Raw genomic sequence first — 23,846 nt, 5'->3', positions numbered from 1 at the left:
ATATAAATGTTTTATCACTGTCCCGCTTCAAATAAAAACAAACCTATCGTTCATGTTAATGAGCCAGTAAATGGATTTGGTTCGTTCATGAATATCTCAAGATTTCAGTCTTTTGATCAAGTTTGATATTCTAGCATTTAACAATGTAGAACAAATAAAAATACAACTAAACTAACAATCAACAGAAAAAAAATCATTGACATTTCTAATCATAATAAGCTTTTTTTTTTTCCCCACATCTTTTTTTCCTTTCTTCAAGTTTATGGATTGCAATGCCTTCAAATTTGGTAATAACTAGTCCCGGAACCGCCTGTTTTGTTTGTGTCAACTTAAAAAAAATAAACATATGACATTGTTCTGAAATGATACATTTAATTTTTTTTCACCATGCAAAGCTGCCATTTGAATCGCATCTTATCGAATCGTAATGTTTTAAAAAGTATTGTTATAAAATCTTATTTTTTTACCCATGCATCAAGATTCATATCAGATCCCCATATACTGTAAGGTTGAGATGCACACCCCAAGTGAATATCTGCATATTCACCATTCAACAATCACATCCATACATGATTTAAATATATATATATTTTATATGTACAAAAACCCACTTATTTGAGTTTTTTATTCTCCAAAAATAGACTGCATTTTTTTTTTTACAGTAAACATCGGCAACATTTGCGATGTTTTTAGACCTTTTTTTTCCAGTAACATTTAGTTCAGTTCAGTTAAGTTTCAGTTTATTTCGAACATGCATACGATATAATGTAATGCAGCACATATTTCCAGTTGTTTCATTACAGCATGCCCGAAAAGTAATAGGAAGAAGCTGTGCTTGTTCAATCATACTTCTTTTCATATCATAGCAATTTTATGCCATTTCCTTCTTCTCTGTAACAGAACAGTGAATAAATAAATAATATACCATAGTAAATAAACACATTAAATATATAAATAATATTTATCTAAAAACATAATAATAATTCTAAATGTTCATCATAATTATTGTTCTGTGTGCTTTGTGAGTACTGGAGTTTGAACAGTCTCTTAAACTGAATCATATTGGTGATTTGTTTGATTTCTATGGTTAATCCATTCCATAATTTAATTCCACATACAGATATGCTAAACGTTTTAAGTGTTGTATGAGCATTAGGGGTGTAACGGTACGTGTATTTGTATTGAACCGTTTCGGTACGGGGGTTCGGTTCGGAGGTTTACCGAACGAGTACACACGCTAGCATTGACCAGGCTAGGACAACATATAAAAGCCAGAGCTGGAAGACCCTCCTGTCTCGTTAAGATCCCCCGTTTGGGAACACTTTGGCTGCGCGATACAACAATGGAGGACGGAGGAGATTGTTCAGCAGCTGCTTCTGAAACACGTCAAACATGTGTTCCATCTTTCCTGCTTCCGGCTCCCAAACCGTAGTCGAAGAGACACTCCTCCAGGGCTGATGTATTCACGGGGGCAACACCCTTCAATCTACCCGGCAGTGGGTCTCCACAGCTGCGGACTCCGGGGTAAATGAAGAGTCCAGCGATTAGTTGCAAATTGCGGCTTTATTTAGGTCTTACACTCAGCCAATCCAACAAAACACTAGCCACTCCCGCACTCACCTACCGCTCACTCACCTCGCTCGCCCACACACTCACCACACATGCTGTCACATATTAAAGGGCCACACAAACACACATATGCTACTCATAACACATGCTAACCCATTTGAAGCGTCACCACCGCATTCAAGAAGCCTCTCCTCGGCGAGTCAGGCATGGCTAAAGCAATAACAAATGTTTTTATAGCATCAGATTTAAGTCCATATTGCATTAAAAACTAGCGGGGGAGGTGTTGATGAACGCGGACCCTGACTTAAACAAGTTGAAAAACTTATTGGGGTGTTTGCATTTAGTGGTCAATTGTACGAAATATGTACTGTACTGTGCAATCTACTAATAAAATTCTCAATCAATCAATCAGAAAAAGCACTTCATACGTAGAAAGGTTTTGTTAAAAAAACATTCTGAGCCTTATCTTATTTAGTTTTTATTTTATATATGTTGACCACATTAACCCTGGCAATGGACCCTGTGTATATATTAGGGGTGTAACGGTACACAAAATGTTCGGTTCGGTACGTAGCTCGGTTTAAAGGTCACGGTTCGGTTCATTTTCGGTACAGTAAGAAAACAACAAAATATAAATTTTTGGGTTATTTATTTACCAAATTTGTAAAAAATGGCTTGATCCTTTTAACATTGGGAACACTATATTAATTCTGCCCACGTTAATCCACATTAAACTGCCTCAAGTTGTTTTTTAGATGAACTATAATGACACAACTTTTCTTCAACATATAAAAAGTGCAACATTAAACAGTTTCAAGTCAAGTCATCATGCTTAATTTATTACAGCATTGGGGAAGCCTGTAGTTGATTTTTATTATGTAAATGTTATATTTGTATCAACATGTGATAGCAGGGACCCTGTCATTCAAACCTAGGCTGCTAGATTACTAATGATTAATGTAACTATAGCTCAAAAATAGTACAATAGCAATAAGAGAGACTATTCATCCCTGAACACCAAGGAGTTCATGTAGGCTTTATGATGCACTTACATTATTATATCAACTATTAGAGACAGAAACTCTTCATTTAACATGACGTCCTTTTTTGCTGCTTCAACACACCTCAATCAACACTGTCCGTAACACACACACACACACACACACAAACACACACGCACACACCGCAAAATGAGCTAACATTACGCTAAAAGCTAACTAGCCTTCACCTAATGCCAGGACTGCGAGTGAGCTGAGCTGCAGTTTGTTTCTAGAAGGTCAACAGGCTCATAGTGATGTTTAGAAAGTAGTTGACTTGGAAGTGTTTAGTATAATTTGGGGAGAGTCCGTTGCTCATACCAGTGCCTAAAAAATCCATAATCTCCTTTCTCAATGACTACTGGCCCATAGCACTAACCTCCATCATGATGAAGTGCTTTGAAAGGCTGGTTAAGGAGTCGGACCATATCGTCTCTAGACTTCCCCCCACATTTGACCCGTATCAGTTTGCTTACTTCCCTAATCGCTCTACAGAGGATGTCATCTCCTCTGCACTACATCTGGGTTTACAACATCTGGAAAAGAAGGACACACATGTGCAGATGTTGTTCATTTTTTAATTTCTTCTATTATTATTTGAATTTGCGCCTGTGTGTTCTCTCCTGAACAAAAACCCACTCGTGCCGTCCGCAAACTTTAAGTCCTTTTGTAACTTTAAAAATGTCGTTAATATAGAGATTAAACAATTTTGGTCCCTGTGTGGATCCCTGGAGTACGCCACAAAAAAATATTGAGCGTTGTTGACGTATGTGCCCCGAGCTTCACGTATTGCTTCCTGTTGGTTAGATACTGTAGCTTCTTATCCAGTTCAAGACCAACCCTCTGATGCCATACCTCTCTAATTTGTAAATTAAGATAGTATAGTTAATTTTATCAAATGCTTTTGTTAGATCCATAAACACTGCAGCTGCAAACTGTTTTCCATCTATCTCTGTTATTTCCATTGATGTTGAAATCTTGGCTCTGTATCCATATTGGTTGTCCGCGAGGGTTCCACCTTTACAGTATTTATGAATTTGTCCAGTCTGTTAAACAGCTTTTGAATATCCATCCATTCATCCATTTTCTACCGCTTATTCCCTTTGGGGTCTTGAGGGGAGCTGGTACTTATCTCAGCTACAATCGGGCGGAAGGCGGGGTACACCCTGGACATGTCGCAGGGCCAACACAGATAGACGGACAACATTCACACTCACATTCACACACTAATCTTTGAAAATTGTGGAAGTAAGGAAACAGGTCTATAGTTTTTAATCTAGTGTCTGTCTCCACTCTTATAAATTGGTATGACGTTTGCCGTTTTCATTTTGTTTGGGAATTTACCTCTTTGAAATGACAGGTTCCCTGATCAACATTAAATGTTCTGAAATCTGATCAATTTCCTTTTATTGCGTTTCCATATATATTCTGTTATCAGTTGAGATTTTGAATGTACACAATTTTGATTATCTCCTCTTCTGTAACATACGTAGCAAGCTGTTCTGTAACAGTGCTCAGAATCAGTGGTCAGGAAAGGAACACCAAAGGCATTCTACAAACCCCATTTTTCCATATGAGTTGGAAAATTGTGATAGAGGTAAATAAAAACATAATACAATGATTTACAAATCCTTTTCAACCCATATTCAATTGAATGCACTACAAAGACAACATATTTGATGTTCAAACTCATAAACTTTCTTTTTTTTTGCAAATAATAATTATTTTAACATTTCATGGCTGCAACACGTGCCAAAGTAGTTGGGAAAGGGCATGTTCACCACTGTGTTACATCACCTTTTCTTTTAACAACACTCAATAAACGTTTGGGAACTGAGGAAACTAATTGTTGAAGCTTTGAAAGTGGAATTATTTCCCATTCTTGTTTTATGTAGAGGTTCAGTCATTCAACAGTCCGGTGTCTCCGCTGTCTTATTTTACGCTTCATAATGCGCCACACATTTTCGATGGGAGACAGGTTTGGACTTGTAGGCGGGCCAGGAAAATACTTGCACTCTTTTTTTACGAAGCCACGCTCTTGTATCACGTGCTGAATATGGCTTGGCATTGTCTTGCTGAAATAAGCAGGGGCGTCCATGAAAAAGAGAGAGCTTAGATGACAGCACATGTTGTTCCAAATCCGGTATGTACCTTTCAGCATTAAGGGTGCCTTCCCAGATGTGTATATTACCCATGTCTTGGGCACTGATGCACCTCCATGCAATCACAGATGCTGGCTTTTGAAATTTGCGTCTAACAGTCTGGATGGTTCGCTTCCCCTTTGGTCCAGATGACACAATGTCAAATATTTCCAAAAACAATTTGAAATGTGGACTCGTCAGACCACAGAACACTTTTCCACTTTGCATAAGTCCATCTTAGATGATTTAAGGGCCAAGAGAAGCCGGTGGCGTTTCTGTATGTTGTTGATAAATGGCTTTCGCTTTGCATAGTAAAGCTTTAACTTGCACTTAGAGATTTAACGACCAACTGTATTTAGTGACAGTGGTTTTCTGAAGTGTTCCTGAGACCATGTGGTGATGTCCTTCAGAGATTGATGTCGGTTTTTGATACAGTGCCGTCTGAGGGATCAAAGGTCACGGTCATTCAATGTTGGTTTCCGGCCATGCCGCTTACGTCGAGTGATTTCTCCAGGTTCTCTGAAATTTTTGATGATCTTATGGACTGTATTGTTTGAAATCCTTAAATTTATTGCAATTGCACTTTGAAAAAATGTAGTTCCTTAACTGTTTGACTATTTGCTCACCCAGTTGTGGACAAAGGGATGTACCTCGCCTCATCCTTTCTTGTGAAAGACTGAGCATTTTTTGGGAAGCTGTTTTTATACCCAATCATGGCACCTACCTGTTCCCAATTAGCCTGCACACCTGTGGGATGTTCCAAATAAGTGTTTGATGAGCATTCCTCAACTTTATCAGTATTTATTGCCACCTTTCCCACCTTCTTTGTCACGTGTTGCAGGCATCAAATTCCAAAGTTAATGATTATTTGCAAAAAAAAATGTTTATGAGTTTGAACATCAAATATGTTCAACTGAATATGGGTTGAAAATGATTTGCAAATCATTGTATATTTACATCTAACACAATTTACCAACTCATATGGAAACGGGGTTTGTAACTGTATTATGTCTGCTCTCTTTTGCAGAAGTTGCAGACACCCTCTGTGTATGTTTAACACTTACAATTGTTTTGTTTAGCTTAGACATTTGTTTATGTTCCAACACAATTAACTCCACACATTAAAATAATTTGTGCACTGTTGAGAGCAATCTATAGTGTTAATGTTTGTTGGTAAATGAGAAATAATGAGGGATTATCACCACACTTCAACATCTATAACATGTAAATTCTTCCTCCTTGCTAGGTCAGTATTACAAATGATAATATATTCTTAATTATCCTCCCTTGATATATAAATGTTCAAAATATATATGTAAACTAGATGTTAAATGTTTACATACTATATTACCCAAAAGGCTTAGCGCTGTAGACAGGAACAGGAAGATCTATGCATTGTCAAGTAGTCAGTTTCAGCTGTGTCGTTTGCGCTACAAAGAGTTGATCAAATTTTAAACTTTGTTGTTTCTGCTTCATCTACACAACAAACAAACAAGTTTTGACTAAACAGCTGAGGTGCGCAAAGAACCGAACCAGCGCAGCGTATGGTGGTGATGCAGCCACATTCTACAGCAGGGATCTCAAACATGCGGCCCGCACTTCGATATGACAATTTGATGTTGGTGCCGCCCGCGAGTTCAATATGAAGGCCGCTTGACAGTGTCATACTTGCCAACGACCCCAATTTTCCCAGGAGACCCCTGAATTTTAGGGCACCAATTCTATCGAAGCCCCTGTCGATATTTACCAGATCATAATGGCACTGCCTTTAGCGCCCCCTACATCCTGAACCGACAGCGTGCAAGCTCAGTTGTACTTTGCATCTGGCCATGCAAGACTTTAACTTTAACACGGTTACAAATATGTACCAGACTGTGAACCCACACCAAACAAGAATGACAAACACATTTCGGGAGAACATCCGCATCGTAACACAACATAAACACAACATAATAATTACCCAGAATCCCATGCAGCCCTGACTCCTCCGGGCTACAATATACACACCCCCGCTACCACCAACCCCCCCACCCCGCACCCTCCCTACTTGCGTCGGTTGAGGTTGTGTATAATGTAGCCCGGGAGACTAAGTGCTGCAAGGGGTCCTGGGTATTTGTTCTCTTGTGTTTAAGTTGTGTTAAGGGTTTTTCATTCTTGTTTGGTGTGGGTTCAAAGTGTGGCACATATTTGTAACAGTGTTAAAGTTGTTTATACGGCCACCCTCAGCGTGACCTGTATGGCTGTTGACCAAGTACGTCTTGCAGCCACGTACGTTGTTCTGCACAAGTCTCATACAACATGTTATGGAGCCGGCACATTGATTTTGTGATGTAAAAGCATGCGTGATGACATGTAGTGGAGCAGTAGTCCTCTATCAGGGGGTGCACGTACCCCTGGAGGTACTTGAAGGTATGCAAAGGGACAAGGGAGATTTTTATTAAAAACATTCTAAAAAATAGTTGCAATTCATATATCCTTTATAAATATGTTTATTGAATAATACTTCAATGAAATATGAATGTAAGTTCATAAACTGTGAAAAAATAATACAGCAATCCAACATTCAGTGTTGACAGCTAGACTTTTTATGGACATGTTCCATACATATTGATGTTAAAGATTTCTTTTTTTTTGTGAAGAAATGTTTAGAATTAAGTTGATGAATCCAGATGGCTCTCTATTACAATCCCCAAAGAGGACACTTTAAGTTGATGATTACTTTTATGTGTAAAAATCTTGATTTATAATTGAATCACTTGTTAATTTGTCAGCAAGTTTTTTTTAGTTATTTTTATATCTTTTTTTCAAAATAGTTAAAGAAAGACCACTACAAATAAGCAATATTTTGCACTGTTATACAATTTAATAAATCAGAAACTGATGACAAAGTGCTGTATTTTACTTCTTTATCTCTTTTTTTCAAACAAAAATGCTTTGCTCTGATTAGGGTGTACTTTAATCAAAAAAATGTTCACAGTTCACAGTGAAAAAAGGTTGAGAACCACTGTTATAGAGGACTTTAGAGGCAGTGCAGTCACGGCAGCCTTTAATAATGTCGGCCGGGGGAAAATTGTGACAAATTCGGGAGAATGGTTGCAACGGTAGATTATTGGGAGGTGCACTGAAATTCAGGAGTCTCCCGGAAAAATCGTGAGGGTTGGCAAGTATGTTGCTCGGGCGGGAAAGCCATTCATAGAAGGTGAATTAATTAAAAAGTACATGTTAGATTTTTTAAGAAATCTTTTCTCGCGGCCCAGCCTCACCCAGTTTCTGCATCCAGTGGCCCCCAGGTAAATTGAGTTTGAGACCCCTGTTCTACAGGCTTCTATGGGCTTCTCAATTGTTTTTTTTTTTACATTTAATAGGGATCTCAGGAACATAACCTGCATAAAAGATATCCTGTACTTGTTTCTCAGATGTATTTGGATTATTGAAATGTGTCATATATGGTATTCTGTAGTTTAAAAAAAAACAGTATACACCAAACCAAACTGAAAACTGTGACACAATTGGGACAACATCTGAACTGTTTCACCCCTAGCTCATTGTAAACCAAAATGGTTTCAATCTTGTGGAACTTCTTCAATGTTTCAGAAGAAAACATTTTGTGTATTTGCACCAAATGTTCTGCAATAATTCTGCGAGGAGGGAAACATCAACACATCAAGCCTTATCAGCCACCTGAAACGCCAGCATCACTTCTACAATGTTCTGAACGCATTCAAAGACGCCTCAAATAAAAGTTTGCATATACTGCATTTAAATCTAATAAAAAAAAATCTAACATATAAGTAATGTATTGGTTTTTGGTATCAGTCGTGATAAGCTAGATGTTATCTGTATCATGTCGGTTAAAAAAAAAAAAAGAGACATCCTTTAAAAAAAATATGCCTCAAAATATAACAGCTAGTGGAAAAGCTGGCATAAAATCAGGTTTCTAGACCACAGTAATTACAAAACTGACACAGAATGCTTTAGGAACTGATAGCCTGATAAATGTAATAAACAAACAAAGCACACTGTCTTGCAAAAGAATAAAATGTTTGTGCATGATGTATTTGGTCAGAGAATCCATTTAGCAACCTTGTTGATGATGTAGAGTTCATGTTTATCAAACACACACATTAGCCATCTCAAGTAATCACACGTTTGTGCACAGCCATCCTGCAATATTGGAGCAGAGTCATTTTCTACTGTGCATTTGATAAAGTGTATATTTGTTTTTCCCTCGGCAGAGTTGCCTTCCTTGCTGCCAATAGTAGATGTAGCTGAGGCTTTGCTGCATGTCCGGAATGGAGACTGGTTTCTGTGTCTGCTGGTTGCCAACGTGCCCGACAGCTTTAATGAAGGTAATATTCATAACTCTACAGTACAAGGCAAGAAAGGGATGGTTCATTGCCAAACACAAATGACATAAATTAGCCTTGCTCCTCTTTCACTCACATTTCTCGCTTGGGTTCTCTTCTATGCAGCTAGGGATATAACAATATGAAGATTTCATGACACGGTTACTGTTACCCAAATTATCCTGGTTATCATTATTATCGCAGCATATATAACAAGTACTTATACACACTAAAACGGGTCGGGAACCTTTTTGGCTGAGAGAGCAATGAAAGCCAAATGTTTCAAAATGTATTTCCGTGAGAGCCATATAACATTTTTTAACACTGAATACAACTAAATTTGTGCATTTTTAAGTATGACCAACATTTGTAGAGTATAATAAGTCTCTTATTTTTTTTAACAACATTGTTATTGTAAAAGTTAACCAATAATAAATATAACACTTCTTACCATTAATGCGACATCTTGAACAGGTGCGGTAGAAAACGGATGGTTGGATTAAAATGCATGGGAATGTTTTATAATTTGAACATTATTTTTGAAACTGTGATTACCAGCGGAATTATTCATTACTCATCGTGTTAAGCAATGTCAGCTAAGATTGATCTGAGAGTCATATGCAGTCATCTGGCTCTAGAGCCATAGGTTCCCTACCCCTGGTTTAAGCATTAGACACCTTTTTACCTGCACATTGCCTCCCGCTGTTTCCCACATCTACAAAGCAATTAGCTACCGACTGCCACCTACTGATATGGAAGAGTATTACACGGTTACTCGGCTTAGCTCGGTTAGGAGAGTGGCCGTGCTAGCAACCTGAGGGTTCCAGGTTCGATTCCCGCTTCCGCCATCCTAGTCACTGCCGTTGTGTCCTTGGGCATGACACTTTACACACCTGCCCCCATGCCACCCACACTGGTTTAAATATAACTTAGATATTGGGTGTCACTTTGTAAAGCGCTTTGAGTCACTAGAGATAAGCGCTATATAAATATAATTATCTGAGAGCCATATGTAGTCATCAAAAGAGCCACATCTGGCTCTAGAGCCATATGTTTCCTACCCCTGCACTAAAATCTATTAACCAAGTGATTTTTTTACAGCTAAAATAAATACACAGTTAGAAAAGCCACTATTTTTAATGTTTTTGTTTTTTTATGCTTCACTGATAGTGCTTTAGTCGTAGTATTTTTTTCAGTTTTAATAGCTAAGCTTTTATGGTTTTAGATATTGGTTTATACTGTAACACTTTAAGATTCGTTCAAATGCAAAGTCTGTAACTAATACATTCTATTATTGTTATTTCTGGCCGGCTTTGTGGCGTCTTACTGTGGTTAGCGGTTCTTGAATGCACCGTAAAAACACCTCTGTCTCTTATTTTTCAGAATATGGAACGATCACTCTGTTTTAGGAGAGCACAGCTTGTTGGTTCAATGTTCACAATTGAGTATCTAGGTTGCTTGGACAGCAATGTGTTGATAAGAGTTTATATTGAAGTATGTTGTCTCTTAACTGGGAATGACGTTAATGTTTTTTGTTTTAATTTTTGCATTTTAGACCCGTGAGTTGGCGCCAGTCAGTGAGTGCTCATATCAGTCATGGTTTTTCGATAATTGTATAAGCATACTATAGTAATACTAACCGTCTGGAGTTTCACTGCGGTAATCATTGATACCATCCATCCATCCATTTTCCACCGCTTATTCCCTTAAGGGTTGCGGGGGGCGCTGGAGCCTATCCCAGCTACAATCGGGCCGAAGGCGGGGTACACCCTGGATACCGTTTATCATTTAAGCCCTACAGGCAGCATTACTTTAGTAACTAGGAATCTTCCACTATTATTCTTAGCAATCATTTTAATGCTAACAAGGCTGAGTATATTAAAAGCTTAACAGTAATATTTAAAAAAGAAGATATTCTAGTAAGTGAGGCACATTAACACCAAAACATCTATTAAAAAAGATATTTTCAGTGTGCAGATGTTTGATCAAGAATGGAGAGCGTCAGGATGAAGAAAGTGTTGGTGGTCGACGCAGAACCGAAGCGCTGAGGCAGCTGTGTCAGATGAACCCCTCACAAGCACTCAACATCCGAGCTATGGTGGTCAGTAGGAGTATTTTTCTTTTAAATCAAAGATACCGTATTTCCTTGAATTGCCGCAGGGCATATACAGTTGTGATCAAAATTATTCAACCCCCACACAATTTTGGTGTTTTAGCAAGTTGGACATTTATTCCGTATTTTGTTTATAGTCACATCAAATACAAATATGTGTCAAATAGACAAATGCAACTTAAATTGTAACACTGTATTTTACAAAATACCAAAAACTGACATTTTTGTTAATATCTCATTGACAAAATTATTCAACCCCCTAGTTACATGCATCTTTAGTACTTAGTAGAACACCCTTTGGCAGTAATTACATCCTTCAAATGTGATACATAACCGGACACAAGCTTCTTGCAACGATCTACTGGTATTTTAGCCCATTCCTCCTGGGCAAAGGCCTCCAGTTCATTCATATTCTTGGGCTTGCGTGCTGCAACTGCCTTCTTCAAGTCCCACCACAGGTTTTCTATAGGATTTAGGTCTGGCGACTGTGAAGGCCACTCCAGAGTCTTCCAGCCCTTCTTCTGCAACCACTCTGATGTTGATTTGGAGGTATGCTTGGGATCATTGTCCTGTTGGAAGGTCCAACGTCTCCCAAGCCTCATCTTCGTCACTGACTTCATGACATTTGCAGCTAATATATCTTGGTAGGAAATAGAATTCATAATGCCTTGAATGCGCTGGAGATTCCCGGTACATGAGGCAGAGAAACAGCCCCAGAGCATGATTGACACCCGCACCATGCTTAACAGTAGGCAAGGTGTTGTTCTCTTAGTAAGCTTCATTTTTTCTCATCCAGACATAACGTTGATTCATAGGCCCAAAGAGTTCCACTTTTGTCTCATCACTCCATAGAACAGTTTCCCAAAACCTTTGGGGTTTGTCCAGATGATTTTTGGCATACTGGAGTCTATTTTTCTTGTGCCTGGTAGTCAGAAGTGGGGTGCGCCTGGGAGTTCTGGCATGAAGGGTTTCATCTCGTAGTGCGCGCCTTATTGTCTGGGAGGAAACCTGCGTTCCCCCCTCTGCAATGTCCTGTTGTAGTTCTTCAACTGTTACCCGGGGGATTTTCACCACTGTACGCACACAGCATCCTCTTTCTACCATGCCCAGGTAGTATTCCCACTGTACCTTAAGCTTTAAACTTGCGAATTATGCTCCCAACTGTGTCTCTTGGAATGTGTAATGTCTTTGCTATTTTCTTATATCCATATCCTTTCTTATGAAGAGAAATTATCTCCTCTCTTGACTTCTTTGACCACTCCCTGCACTTCACCATGTTGCAAATACACCATTGACCATCTACAAGAAGCTGAGTGTCACAGGCTTTTTCAGTCAGTTTAATTGTTGCTCGTTATGGTTCTAATTACATCTACAGGTGTTTTCAACACCTGATTGAAAAGACCCTATTCAAATTCTGTTCTTAAAAGTTATGATCTTCAAGGGGTTGAATCATTTTGTCAATGAGATATTAAGAAAAATTTCCTTTTTTGGTATTTTGTAAAATACAGTGTTACAATTTAAGTTGCATTTGTCTATTTGACACATCTTTATTTGATATGACTATAAACAAAATACAGAATAAATGTCAAACTTGCTAAAACACCTAAATTGTGCAGGGGTTGAATAATTTTGATCACAACTGTAGTATGCGCCTGCCTTGAATTACTGCCGGGTCAAACTCGCTTGGCAAAATAATTAGCGCATGCTTAGTATTACCGCCTGGTCAAACTTGTGACGTCACAAGTGACACTTCCCCTGTCATCATTTTCAAAATGGAGGAGGCTGATTTCAATACCGGTAATTTGAAATCGCATAAAGGGAAGAAGATTAAGAGCTATTCAGTAGGATTTAAGGTCCAAGCTTACATCACACTCAAATATTTACTGCATGCCTTTGGTAAGTGCCGGAGTGATAAGAGGTTTTAAAATAATTAGCGCATGCTTACTTTTACCGCATGCCTTTGGTAAGCGCATGAGTGAGAAGAGGTTTTAAATTAATTAGCGTGCCGTCGGCCATTCAAGGAAATACGGTACCCTGCAAATGCTTTACTAGCAATTCAGTAGCTTGACGTCTTTTCATCAGATAAAACCAGAAGATAAGTAATATGATATGAAATGGACTAAACTAAATAAAGTGATTGATGCTCAAAACTAAAATTTGTTCTGCATTACATTGTTGAGAAAGCCACCATGATTTTTGTGTTCCTTAGGTGGAGGAATGCCATCTGCCTGGTCTTGGGGTTGCTCTGACTCTAGATTATAAACCAGACACAGCAGACGAGGCTGTCAGTCCCCTGGTTTCTTATGTCAGTGGTTTGCTTCTCGGTACCAACAGCAAAGTTCGCACCTGGTTCAGCATGTTTATTCGCAATGGACAACAGGTGAGGGTCTTAATTCATGTTAAAAGGGCCCTAGCTGGGGCTGCACCATTCAGGCAAAAATGTTTTGTTATGCTATTTAGCATTACAAAAAAAATGCTGTTATCTCCTTGTGTCTACAGGAGTTTGGTGGGTATCCCGCTGCATTGCACAGATTTTGTGCTATTGATGTCTGTTTTTTCTTTTTTCTTTTGCCTGTACAGTGTTATTATATTGTACTTCGTGGTAGCAGTTAAGGATTTGTAGTGTAGTCTTGAAAAACAGTGAAACACACTCACAATGCACCTCAGAATGTTCGTAGTTTTTGGCTTTATTTCCAAATGACTCCATAGCACCGAATTACAACCTTATTTTTTATTGTCTTTTGTTACCATTTTTACCATAGGTATATGTATTGTTATAATGATACTTGTACAAAATCACTACTGAAAAACATACACATTTTGTTTAAAAATAATTCTTTTTTTTTTTAAAGGGGCCCAATTATTCAGAACCATCTTTCTTTTAACTGATGGTACCTTCCTATGTGTATTTGGCATCTGCATAAGTTACGAAAATTTGAAATCAAACCGTGGAGGCATTGCAGAGATATTTATAAAACAATCTTGTGTTACTTCATACCAAACGATCCTTTCGAAATTGACTTCTTTTGTGACGTTTGTGTCATATGTGACGTCACTTGCTAATCCATACATGGTAGACATTTACCCGAATATCCTTGCGTGACTCAGCCAATTAAAATGTATGTAAAACCGGCTGTGATACAACATCATGTTGACGAGGAAACTCAATGAAGGACAAGGCTCTGTTTGTTTGCTTTAACCAGCATAAGTCACTCACTACATTAACTTTCAGCATCATCTGAAGTAAAAAGGTGCCTTTCTTTTAACTGTTGTGATTCGTGGCTTTCCACTATGAGGAAGTTGCTTAGAGTGTGTGCAAAGATTAGCCCTGCTTTAACCACAGACAGATTCAACGACTTCCAAAAAAAAAAAACATTTTAATGACGGGCTCGGTCACTACTATTTATGACAATGGAGGAGATGGATGGATGGATGGACAATGAAGCAGTAAGTAATAACAGTAGGTTGGAAATGTGTCTATTTGTGTTGGCTCTGCGATGTGGTTGTGACTTGTCCAGGGTGTACCTCGCCTTCCGCCCGAGTGCAGCTGGAATAGGTTCCACCATCCCCCGCAACCCAGAGAAGAACAAGCAGTAGAAAATGGATGGATGGATGGATATTACGTTAGCGAGCCTCGTAAACGATTATGTAGCCGATAGCATAGCTGTTTGTACTAGCTGGCTCAGGCCTCTATTTTTTTACAAGTAATTAAAGCAGCAGTGCAGTAAACGTATTAACATTATGTAGAATAAAAAGTGTTCTATTGTCAATATACACATGCATACTTCCAGCATCTGGCACTGGAGAGATAATGACTCGGTAGAAGTTTAACCTTAGCCAGCGTTTCTTACAATACATTTCCTGATGCAGGTAAAAAAAAACAGTAGCCTAATGGGACTCTAGACCATTGACTGAAACCCAGGAGTGCCTCTAGATCAAATGATTGTGACCCAGCAATTGAGAACGTTATGATGGATTAAATGTGCCGACTCTTCATTGATCCTGTCACTAAGTAGAGATGTTGACTGGTTTAAGATGGTGGTCCCGCGGCTCGTCAGTGCCTACAAGCAGTGGCGGTTGAAGCGTAGTTATATAGAATGTCTATGCGAGTGCCTTTGTTCTTGCAACCAACTTTGCTCTGAAACTTCCATTTCTTCCGGCAAAGGAAATTTTTTTTTTAACATTTTATCAAACTCATGTTTTATTGATGTTGTTAATGTGTTTATTGTTATATTTATTAAAATCGCCCAGCCCTAGTTCTATATGACGTCGAGGTGTCATTTCATGAGGCGAGTTTCTTTTTAATTTATCTCTGCTTTCTTTTTTATGACACTCCTAAATCTCATGAATGGTTGGGTACAATACTTCACAAGAGGTTCTCGAAATCATTCAAACTTTTTTAGGAAGTCCATACGTGATAACTTGCTGAGTGTATAGTAGTAATCGCTGCTCAGTAAAGTTTGTTGCTTTTCTTGAAAGTGGCTGCCGGAGAGTGTTTTTTGGATGTTAGTATGTGTTTGTAAACTGGTGTAAAGCAGCAATGAAACTATTCATTATTCGGTCATTGCTTTTCTGCTCTTGCTACTTAACAGACAGATGTTTCGTGAATAAAGCAGTTTCACACTGTATTCTCTAATATTCATCCAATTATGTTATGTTTATGTATATATCCAATGCTTTACTGTTTAATGTTAACCATTAGCTTGAGGGCCATGTCTCTGTGCAGTTCTGAGCGGGGGTGTGAGGCTGGTCGAATCCTTGATCCCTGACCAATCGCAACTGTGTAGGTGTTGTCAGGAAAGCAGGCTGTAGAATTCCAGCATGTTGGGCAGACAGGAGAATAATGTTGATTTACCCTGTACTCAACTTTATATTTATGTGGTCATTTTAATATATCCTAAATTGAAGAGCCCAGCCGCTATTCTATTTACTTACACTCATTGACAGTGACATGTGTTCTGTTCTAGTCTTACCTTACTGTGTGTCATTTCTGATATTCCATAAACTGAACATTGTGCATTTGAGATCACATTAGCTAAAAAAATTATCCTGTCCTTGGAGTACAAGGAGGTTTTATTTTTAAATGCCATCATTCATTTGTTTACTTTATCCCTTTTTACGAGACAATGTCTTTCTTGAGGTGTAAGGAAAAAAACGACAGGTTGTGCTGTGGTTAACTGTGTTGCAATATTACGCCCTCTAAACTCTGAACTGCATTGTAAGAAATGATTACCGGTACTTAAATGTACAGCAATTAGTTTGTAATGTCAATAGTGATGTTGTTAATTGTTGGCATTACAATGTGTAAAAATGGATGGTGGCAAAATCTGACATACTAAATTTTGTTGCCAGAGAAAGAGAGAAAGCAGCTCAGTGTTGTGGCAGATGCGCAGGCAGCTGCTGTTGGAGTTGGTTGCCATCCTGCCTCGCTCGCGCAGCACTCATGTGGCCAATGATGGTGACATGGATGAAGAGGGCGGCTCCGGGTATTCAGGCCTCAGGGAGGAGCATGTGGTGAAGGCAGGGGCTCTGTTGCGACTCTACTGTGCCCTCATGGGCATCGCTGGCCTCAGGTGTGTTAAACAGCAGGTCACGCTTATTTAGAATTTAACTTGACTTTTATTACTACTCTGTTAATTGGCTTTTACTCACAAATGTATATTTGTTGGTTGCTAATATTCCCTCAATCTTAATTTGGAATTTTATAAATATACAGTATTCATCTTGACGCTTGTTAGTAGAAATGAGTATGTTTTGAAGGGAAAACATTTCTTATTGTCATGCTTTAGACCGACAGATGAAGAGGCTGAGCAGCTTCTTCAGTTGATGACCAGTCGACCTCCAGCCACTCCTGCAGGTGTTCGCTTTGTTTCTTTGTCTTTCTGCAAGCTGCTGGCTTTCCCCACGCTTGTCAGGTATGCTATAATCTTACTTTATTTGAATAAATGGATGAATCATCATAAAATGGGTTCATTTTAAGAACTAGATCCAAGTTAATCTGTGGTATTTGAATAAAAAATATTGGCTATAGCAGTTGTGTGAGGACAATTGCCTGCACGGTTCTACTCTTAAATTCTGTTTATCAAATTATGGTCCTACTGCAAAAATGTTTGGTGTCTTTATTGATAATAATTTCAAAATTTCACAAGCTAAAAAGCAGGGAGGTAAGAACGCCTTCTTTCAGTTTACACTGCTTACTCCATTATCTGCCTGTTGTTTTTGGAATTGAGTTTAAGTTTGTTCCAGTTTTTAAATCTGTACATGGGCTGACTTCACCATAATTATCAGATTTACTTGTTTTGCACACCCCGGTCAGCACTGTAAAGTCATGTGACCAGTGTTTTACAGTTTTCTGGATTGAAAACCATAGGGTAAAGAGCCTGGACTCTGAAACTCTCTCTCTCTTAATCTCAGAGCTGCAATATATTTACAGACTTTTAAATCTCCACAAAAATGTTACTTATTTCCTAGTCTATTATTTAATTTCCACATCTTACTTTTTGTTTGGCACATTTAGCTGTGTATTCATAGCTTTGTCTGTACATATTCTGATTTGTATTATGTTATTTATTTCTTCCTTTCTGTTTGTAATTGTACAGCACTTTGTTCATGTCGCATGTTTTTAAAAATGTGCTATGTAAAAAATTAAACCTTGACCTCATGTCCACATCTGTCTTCCATAGCACTCCAGAACAGGAGCAGCTCATGGTCATGTGGCTCAGCTGGATGATCAAAGAGGAGGAATACTTTGAGAGGTAAGAGATGCTTAATAATTGTATCCCATTGTGTGTCTGAAGGGCATACCATTTTAGAAATTTGGTATAATAATGGTTGAGACCCGGCTGCTCAATGTCCAGTGCATCCGGAATGTATTCACAGCGCTTCACTTTTTCTACATTTTGTTTTGTTGCAGCCTTATTCCTAAATTGAGTGCATTCATTTTTGTCCTCAAAATTATACAAACAATTCAATACAATGCTCCATGATGATGTGGAAAAAGTTTATCTATTTATTTAATTTTTGCAATTATAAAAAGAAAATATGCTAAGAAATCACATGTACGTATTTAAGTATTCACACTTTGTCATGAAGCTCAAAAGTAAGCTCGTATGCTTCCTGTTTAAACGGATCATCCTTGAGATCTTACAGCTTAATTTGAGTCCACTTGTGGTAAATTCAGTTGGTTGGACATTATTTGTAAAGGCACACACACCTGTGTATATATAAGGTCCTAAACCTGATACTGAATGGCAACGCACAAAGCAAGAATGTAGTCGAAGGAATTGTCTGTAGACCTCGGAGACAGGATTTTCTCGAGGCACAAATCTCAGGAAGGATAGAGAAAAAATTTGCTGTCTTGAAAGTCCAATGACCACGGTGGCCTCCATCATCCATAAATGGAGGAAATTTGGGACCACCAGGCCTCTTCTTAGAGATGGCCGGCCGTCTAAACTGAGCAATAGAAGGTCTGTAGTCAGGGAGCTAACCAAGAAACCGATGGTCACTCTGTCAGAGCTACAGCGTTCCTTTCTGGGGAGAGGAGTACCTTACACAATGACAACCAATGTTCCGTGCGTAAACACATCTGTTAATGCTAATTACTTGTCTGTAAACACATTTGTTAATGCTGACTACTTCTGCAATTGGGCTTTGTGCAGTAATACCAGCACTTTAATTCATATGCAATAATTCAGCACACTTGCACTATAGCACTAAAGTACTTCCCCATCTGCTTTAAGCACTTAAACTACTCTGGTGATTTTATTATTGATCTGTCAATAATATAATTATTGGTCAATATAGAATATGATTCACATTAAGAGTAAAATGACTAATTCAATGTTTGAGCTTTGGGGTCAAAAAAGTTAAAAAAAAACCTATTTAAACACATACATTACTCAGAAACAACACAGTAGTATGATATGTCCTGATTTCTAGGTTCATAAAATTCAGTCCTGTAAAATAAAAGACGAAAGAGCAAGATGAACTTGTCTCTCATGCACGTGTTTATCCTTCCTTTTACAGTGCTGCTGGTGTGTCTGCCTCTTTTGGAGAGATGCTGTTACTGGTTGCTATGTATTTCCATAGCAACCAGCTCAGCTCCATTATTGAGTTGGTGTGTTCTACTTTGGGAATGAAGGTAAGATGATAGGTGGGAGGAAATCATTAATAAATACATCAATCCGTCTGGCTGGACTCCAGCCTCACTCCTCTACATTAAAATACTTTCAGCATTCATACAGTATATCTGCCAAGACAAGCCATTAACCTAGTGCAGCAAACCTGTTGAGTGTGCTATTATCTCCTGCATGTGTGTGAGGTACCTGTCCGTCTAAGTGTATGTTCCACTAAGATTTGTTGTGTAATTGGAATTGAAAGTTCGCTAACGCCCAACACCCGAGGGCAATCCTACCAATTCATTGTTGTGCTTGCAATGTACTGTAGGGTGTTGTTGATGAAATATGAAGAGAGGAAATTGAAAAATAGAAATTCTGCTACCTGTGGGCTGTTTTGGTTTGCAGTAAAGCTACAACCTTTCATCTTTTACTTTCATAGATTGCCATCAAACCGAGCTCTTTAAGCAAGATGAAGACCATCTTTACACAGGAGATCTTCACAGAACAGGTGCTTTTATAAGTTCATGTCTAATTTATGCAGTACATGTATTTGTGCAAACTGGAAATGTTGTTATACACTTCTTTTCCGTCATTGTTGTCTGTTTGGATGCTATGTGTAATACATGCAAAATGTTGAAAAATGTTGGAAATTACAATGGTGCCTTGACATAAAAGTATAATTTCAAAAATACTTTTCACTCAAAACACTCAACAATTGAAATTTATGAAAATGTAAATAATACATTCTTGGTCTCCCAAAAAAACTGAACAATTTTAACATGAACATGATTTAAAAATAGAAAAAAAACAAAGCACTTTTCAGATAATAAATATTGAATCAAAACAATACAATATAATGTAGTAAAAACAAGTACCGTATTTTTCGGATAATAAGTCGCTATTTTTTCATAGTTTGGCCGGGGGTGCGACATATACTCCGGAGCGACTTATGTGTAAAATTATTAACACATTACCGTAAAATATTAAATACTATTATTTATCTCATTCGCGGAAGAGACGATGAAATTGTCAGCAATTATCACACACATGTCAACAATCGTCAAAGACACGTCAACCAATAAGAATTCGGCGGGGGAGGGTCATGGCAGAAGTGCATTGTGGGTCATGGGATGCTAACTGCTATATGCTATATGCTACTGCCGTAGCTATTAAAATGGATCATTTCAACGTTGGCGGTAACTTATATAAAACTGAGAAGGGCTGAACAAAAATGGCACCGAAAATGAAATCATGTACTGCAGATTACAAGCTGGACGTAGTCAAATTTGCAGCAGAAAACAACAAGAGGAAGCGGCGCGTACCTTTAGAGTTGGCAGAGTTGTTGATCTTGACAAAGAATACACTTTTCTTTTCCTCTTTTTTTTTTTCGTCTTTTCCTACTGGTCCGATAAACCATTTCCTTTTTTCTTATGTAAATAGCTGTACATAAACCAATGTAATATTTACAAGTCACAAATAGGATTTACATATGAAATAGTTGATAACGCGGGTTGATGTACAGTATATGCTATAACTGAGAAAGAGGGACACAAAAACATTGCAAGCTGATTTAAGGTAGCATGCTCAAGCGAATTAGCTAATTAGCAGCATGCGAAACAGTAAGTGCAAGCTAACGTCGCACAGTACCATTTTCACAATTACACGCACATATGACACTTATAAACAGGCACAGGACTTATAGACAATGTTTCCAAGGCACATCGTGGGAACATATTGGTGCTCTGAAACACGTAAAAATGTCCTGTGTGTGAACTAGTGTGCGTCTGACTGCCGTATAGCTACTTCTGGTAGCTGGAGGAGGGAGAAACCCACCTTCAAAATAAAAGTTCCTTCTCAGGAACGCCGTGGCGCAGCGGAAGAGTGGCCGTGCGCAACCCGAGGGTCCCTGGTTCAATCCCCACCTAGTACCAACCTCGTCACGTCTGTTGTGTCCTGAGCAAGACTCTTCACCCTTTTTCCTGATAGGTGCTGGTTAGCGCCTTGCATGGCAGCTCCCTCCATCAGTGTGTGAATGGGTAAATGTGGAAGTAGTGTCAAAGCGCTTTGAGTACCTTGAAGGTAGAAAAGCGCTATACAAGTACAACCCATTTATCATTTATTTATCATTCCCTGAAAGTGTTACGTCACACTCCCCGCCTAGTAAAATAACTATACCACTATTTCACAGTGCGGAAGGAGTTCGATACAAATTATACAAACTTAACTCAGTCTGTATCATTAGCTGCCAGGGAAGGGACCATCTTGGAGACAGACTTCAGAAAATTCTTTGCAGATCCAGATCTTGTGACCTTGAGCTTTCTGACGTTCCCATCCTGTTCAGGGAAAGTCTTTGTGAAAGTCTTTGTGACAAAAGCCAGTGGCCATTCGTTCCTCTTTGCTTGATTATCTTTGAGCAACACCAGGTCGGCCTGTTTGAGGTTTTGTCTAACATTTGCTACTTTTTGCGACTCTGGAGCTTGGAAATGTATTCACGTGCCAAAAGGTGTTGGCAAGTTGCTGCACCTGCCTTCGCTGCTGGCGGTAGAGATGTTTGCTGTTGAAATTTGCAGGATGGGGAAGGAGAGTACAGGACTTCTGCATCAATGGCAAAGCAGGGGTCAGAAGGAAGGGAGATTTTGGGTTTGAGGAGATAAGTGCGGTGTTACTTTTGCCATTAATGTGGACAACACTTTATTGTGATTGGCTGATTTCTTGAAACTTGGAATTAAGGATTTTCTGGAGACTCCAAATATGCGTTCTCAGGCTTCTGCCGTATGGTAGGAATGAGGTGGGTTGAAAATCCATATTCACCCTTCCTCACCCAAATGCTTCCTGACACAAGGCTCTTCGAGATCTGTGAGGACCATGTGCAACTTCTTGCAGGCACCAAAGGAATTTGTCCCACAGTCAGAACGAAGCCATCTCAGTGCAAAGAATCGACACAAAGTGTTGATGAAACTTGATAATTCCATAGATTCGATAAGTTCAATGTGCACGGCACGTGTGGTCATGCACGTAAAGAGCACTGCCCACCTCTTGCTTTTAGCTTGACCTCCACAGGTTTGTTTCATGATGACAGACCAGGGAGTGAACACGTCAATTACCACTTCCTTTGCAGAGAATGATGTTGAGCCACCGTTGGGCGTCGACGAGCAAGTATTCTGCTGTACAGATAGATCCTTTTGTGAAGATACAACCCTGATGTTTGACCTTTTGGTGGTAGTGGGTTAAAAAAGGGTTAAAAATAAGTTCCTGCAGGAAGCGGCTTGTGGAATCTATTTCAGCTTCTCGGGGGATGTGAAAGTCAACCAGTTTGTCGGTCCATGACCACATTTGTCAAGTACCAGGTGAGAGAGGCATGAATTATAATCAAGAATTTACTTTTAGCAAGCAGAAGCATCCGTCGGCTCCTTTGTGTCAACAATAACAGTGTAAGCTGGCATTAGCTCACTGCTATCATGTGTCGCTAAAATAGCCGAAGGTATTCAAAGCGCAATATTCTAAATGGCTGACAGATTTTGTGGCATTTTATTATGTTTACTTTGCGTATTGTAAATAAGATTGGATATGGTTTAACGGATACAATGAAACACAAATGGGTATATAAAGTATACTTGTTTTTCTACTCTACTGGTACTTTAAGAAGTTAGACCGATTCCTGCAACGTCTGTCTTGTGGGTAGATACTTGTCTTTTAGCTTTTGTTGCTCCCCTTTTGTTTTTTTCATGCTTTGGGGACTGATTGGACGTTTCTGACGTCCACAAATTGTGGTTCTTTCTTCTGTGTGCTTTGCTGCAGATAAAGTTTGTGAAGTAGACAAATGAGGAAAACAAACATTTTGCTGCTTCCTGTACTGTGCCTCCTTAGCCAGTCATTTCTCTTGGAGACTTTGTGGCATCTTTTCAACAGTAGGTTTCACACCCCTGGCTGTGTCCAGGTATAAGAGCTCTTGCAGGTATCCCGCAGACTTGGCAGCATTTACCTTGTGATCATGCTAATTAGCAGCTATCTAAACCAAAAGATCAAGCTAAGGTTGCATAGGACCATTCCCACATTTACACGCACATACAACGTCCATATGACACTCAAACAGGTACAGGATTTCCTATTTTTCCAGGGCACTCTGTGGGAAGAAACAACAAATGGAAGCTCTGAAACACGTCCCGTGTGTAAACTAATGTGCGTCTGACTGCCGTACAGCTACGACGGCAAACACACCATCAGCAGCTTCTGCATATTTTCATAGACCGCTATTTAGATATTATTTTGACGTCCTTGGTTGGCATTGTGTACTCATTCTGCTTCCGTATGTTGCAGATTTGAAAGCATTGTGCATGCATTGCTTCACAAAGTTAGCTACGGGGCACATCATTATGTTTAATTTTTTATTTCTTTAATTCAATGCATATCATCTGTCTATCACACTCACTTTCTTCACACTCATAATTTGAAAAACAATGTCTTTCTTCCTTTGGAAATTTGCCCTAGAGTACAGGTCAAGAGAGAAATAGTGTCTCGATTCT

The 23,846-nt window shown here is 38.9% G+C and overlaps 1 protein-coding gene across 1 annotated transcript in view; it reads left to right on the top strand.

Annotated features, from left to right (window-relative positions):
* ints2 (integrator complex subunit 2) overlaps nt 1–23,846 on the top strand; it is a 65,063-nt gene that overhangs the window by 15,207 nt on the left and 26,010 nt on the right. The window contains exons 5-12 of the mRNA XM_061898201.1: nt 8,983–9,096; nt 11,064–11,194; nt 13,416–13,586; nt 16,559–16,779; nt 16,996–17,121; nt 17,890–17,961; nt 19,232–19,346; nt 19,763–19,831. Of these exons, the coding sequence (XP_061754185.1) occupies nt 8,983–9,096; nt 11,064–11,194; nt 13,416–13,586; nt 16,559–16,779; nt 16,996–17,121; nt 17,890–17,961; nt 19,232–19,346; nt 19,763–19,831 (1,019 nt within the window). The remainder of the gene's footprint in view (nt 1–8,982; nt 9,097–11,063; nt 11,195–13,415; nt 13,587–16,558; nt 16,780–16,995; nt 17,122–17,889; nt 17,962–19,231; nt 19,347–19,762; nt 19,832–23,846) is intronic.

This window comes from Nerophis ophidion, linkage group LG04 (genome assembly GCF_033978795.1).
Source record: "Nerophis ophidion isolate RoL-2023_Sa linkage group LG04, RoL_Noph_v1.0, whole genome shotgun sequence".
NCBI lineage: Eukaryota > Metazoa > Chordata > Actinopteri > Syngnathiformes > Syngnathidae > Nerophis > Nerophis ophidion.
The sequence above is the reverse complement of the archived record's forward strand: the minus strand, read 5'-3'. Positions and strand labels throughout refer to the sequence as shown.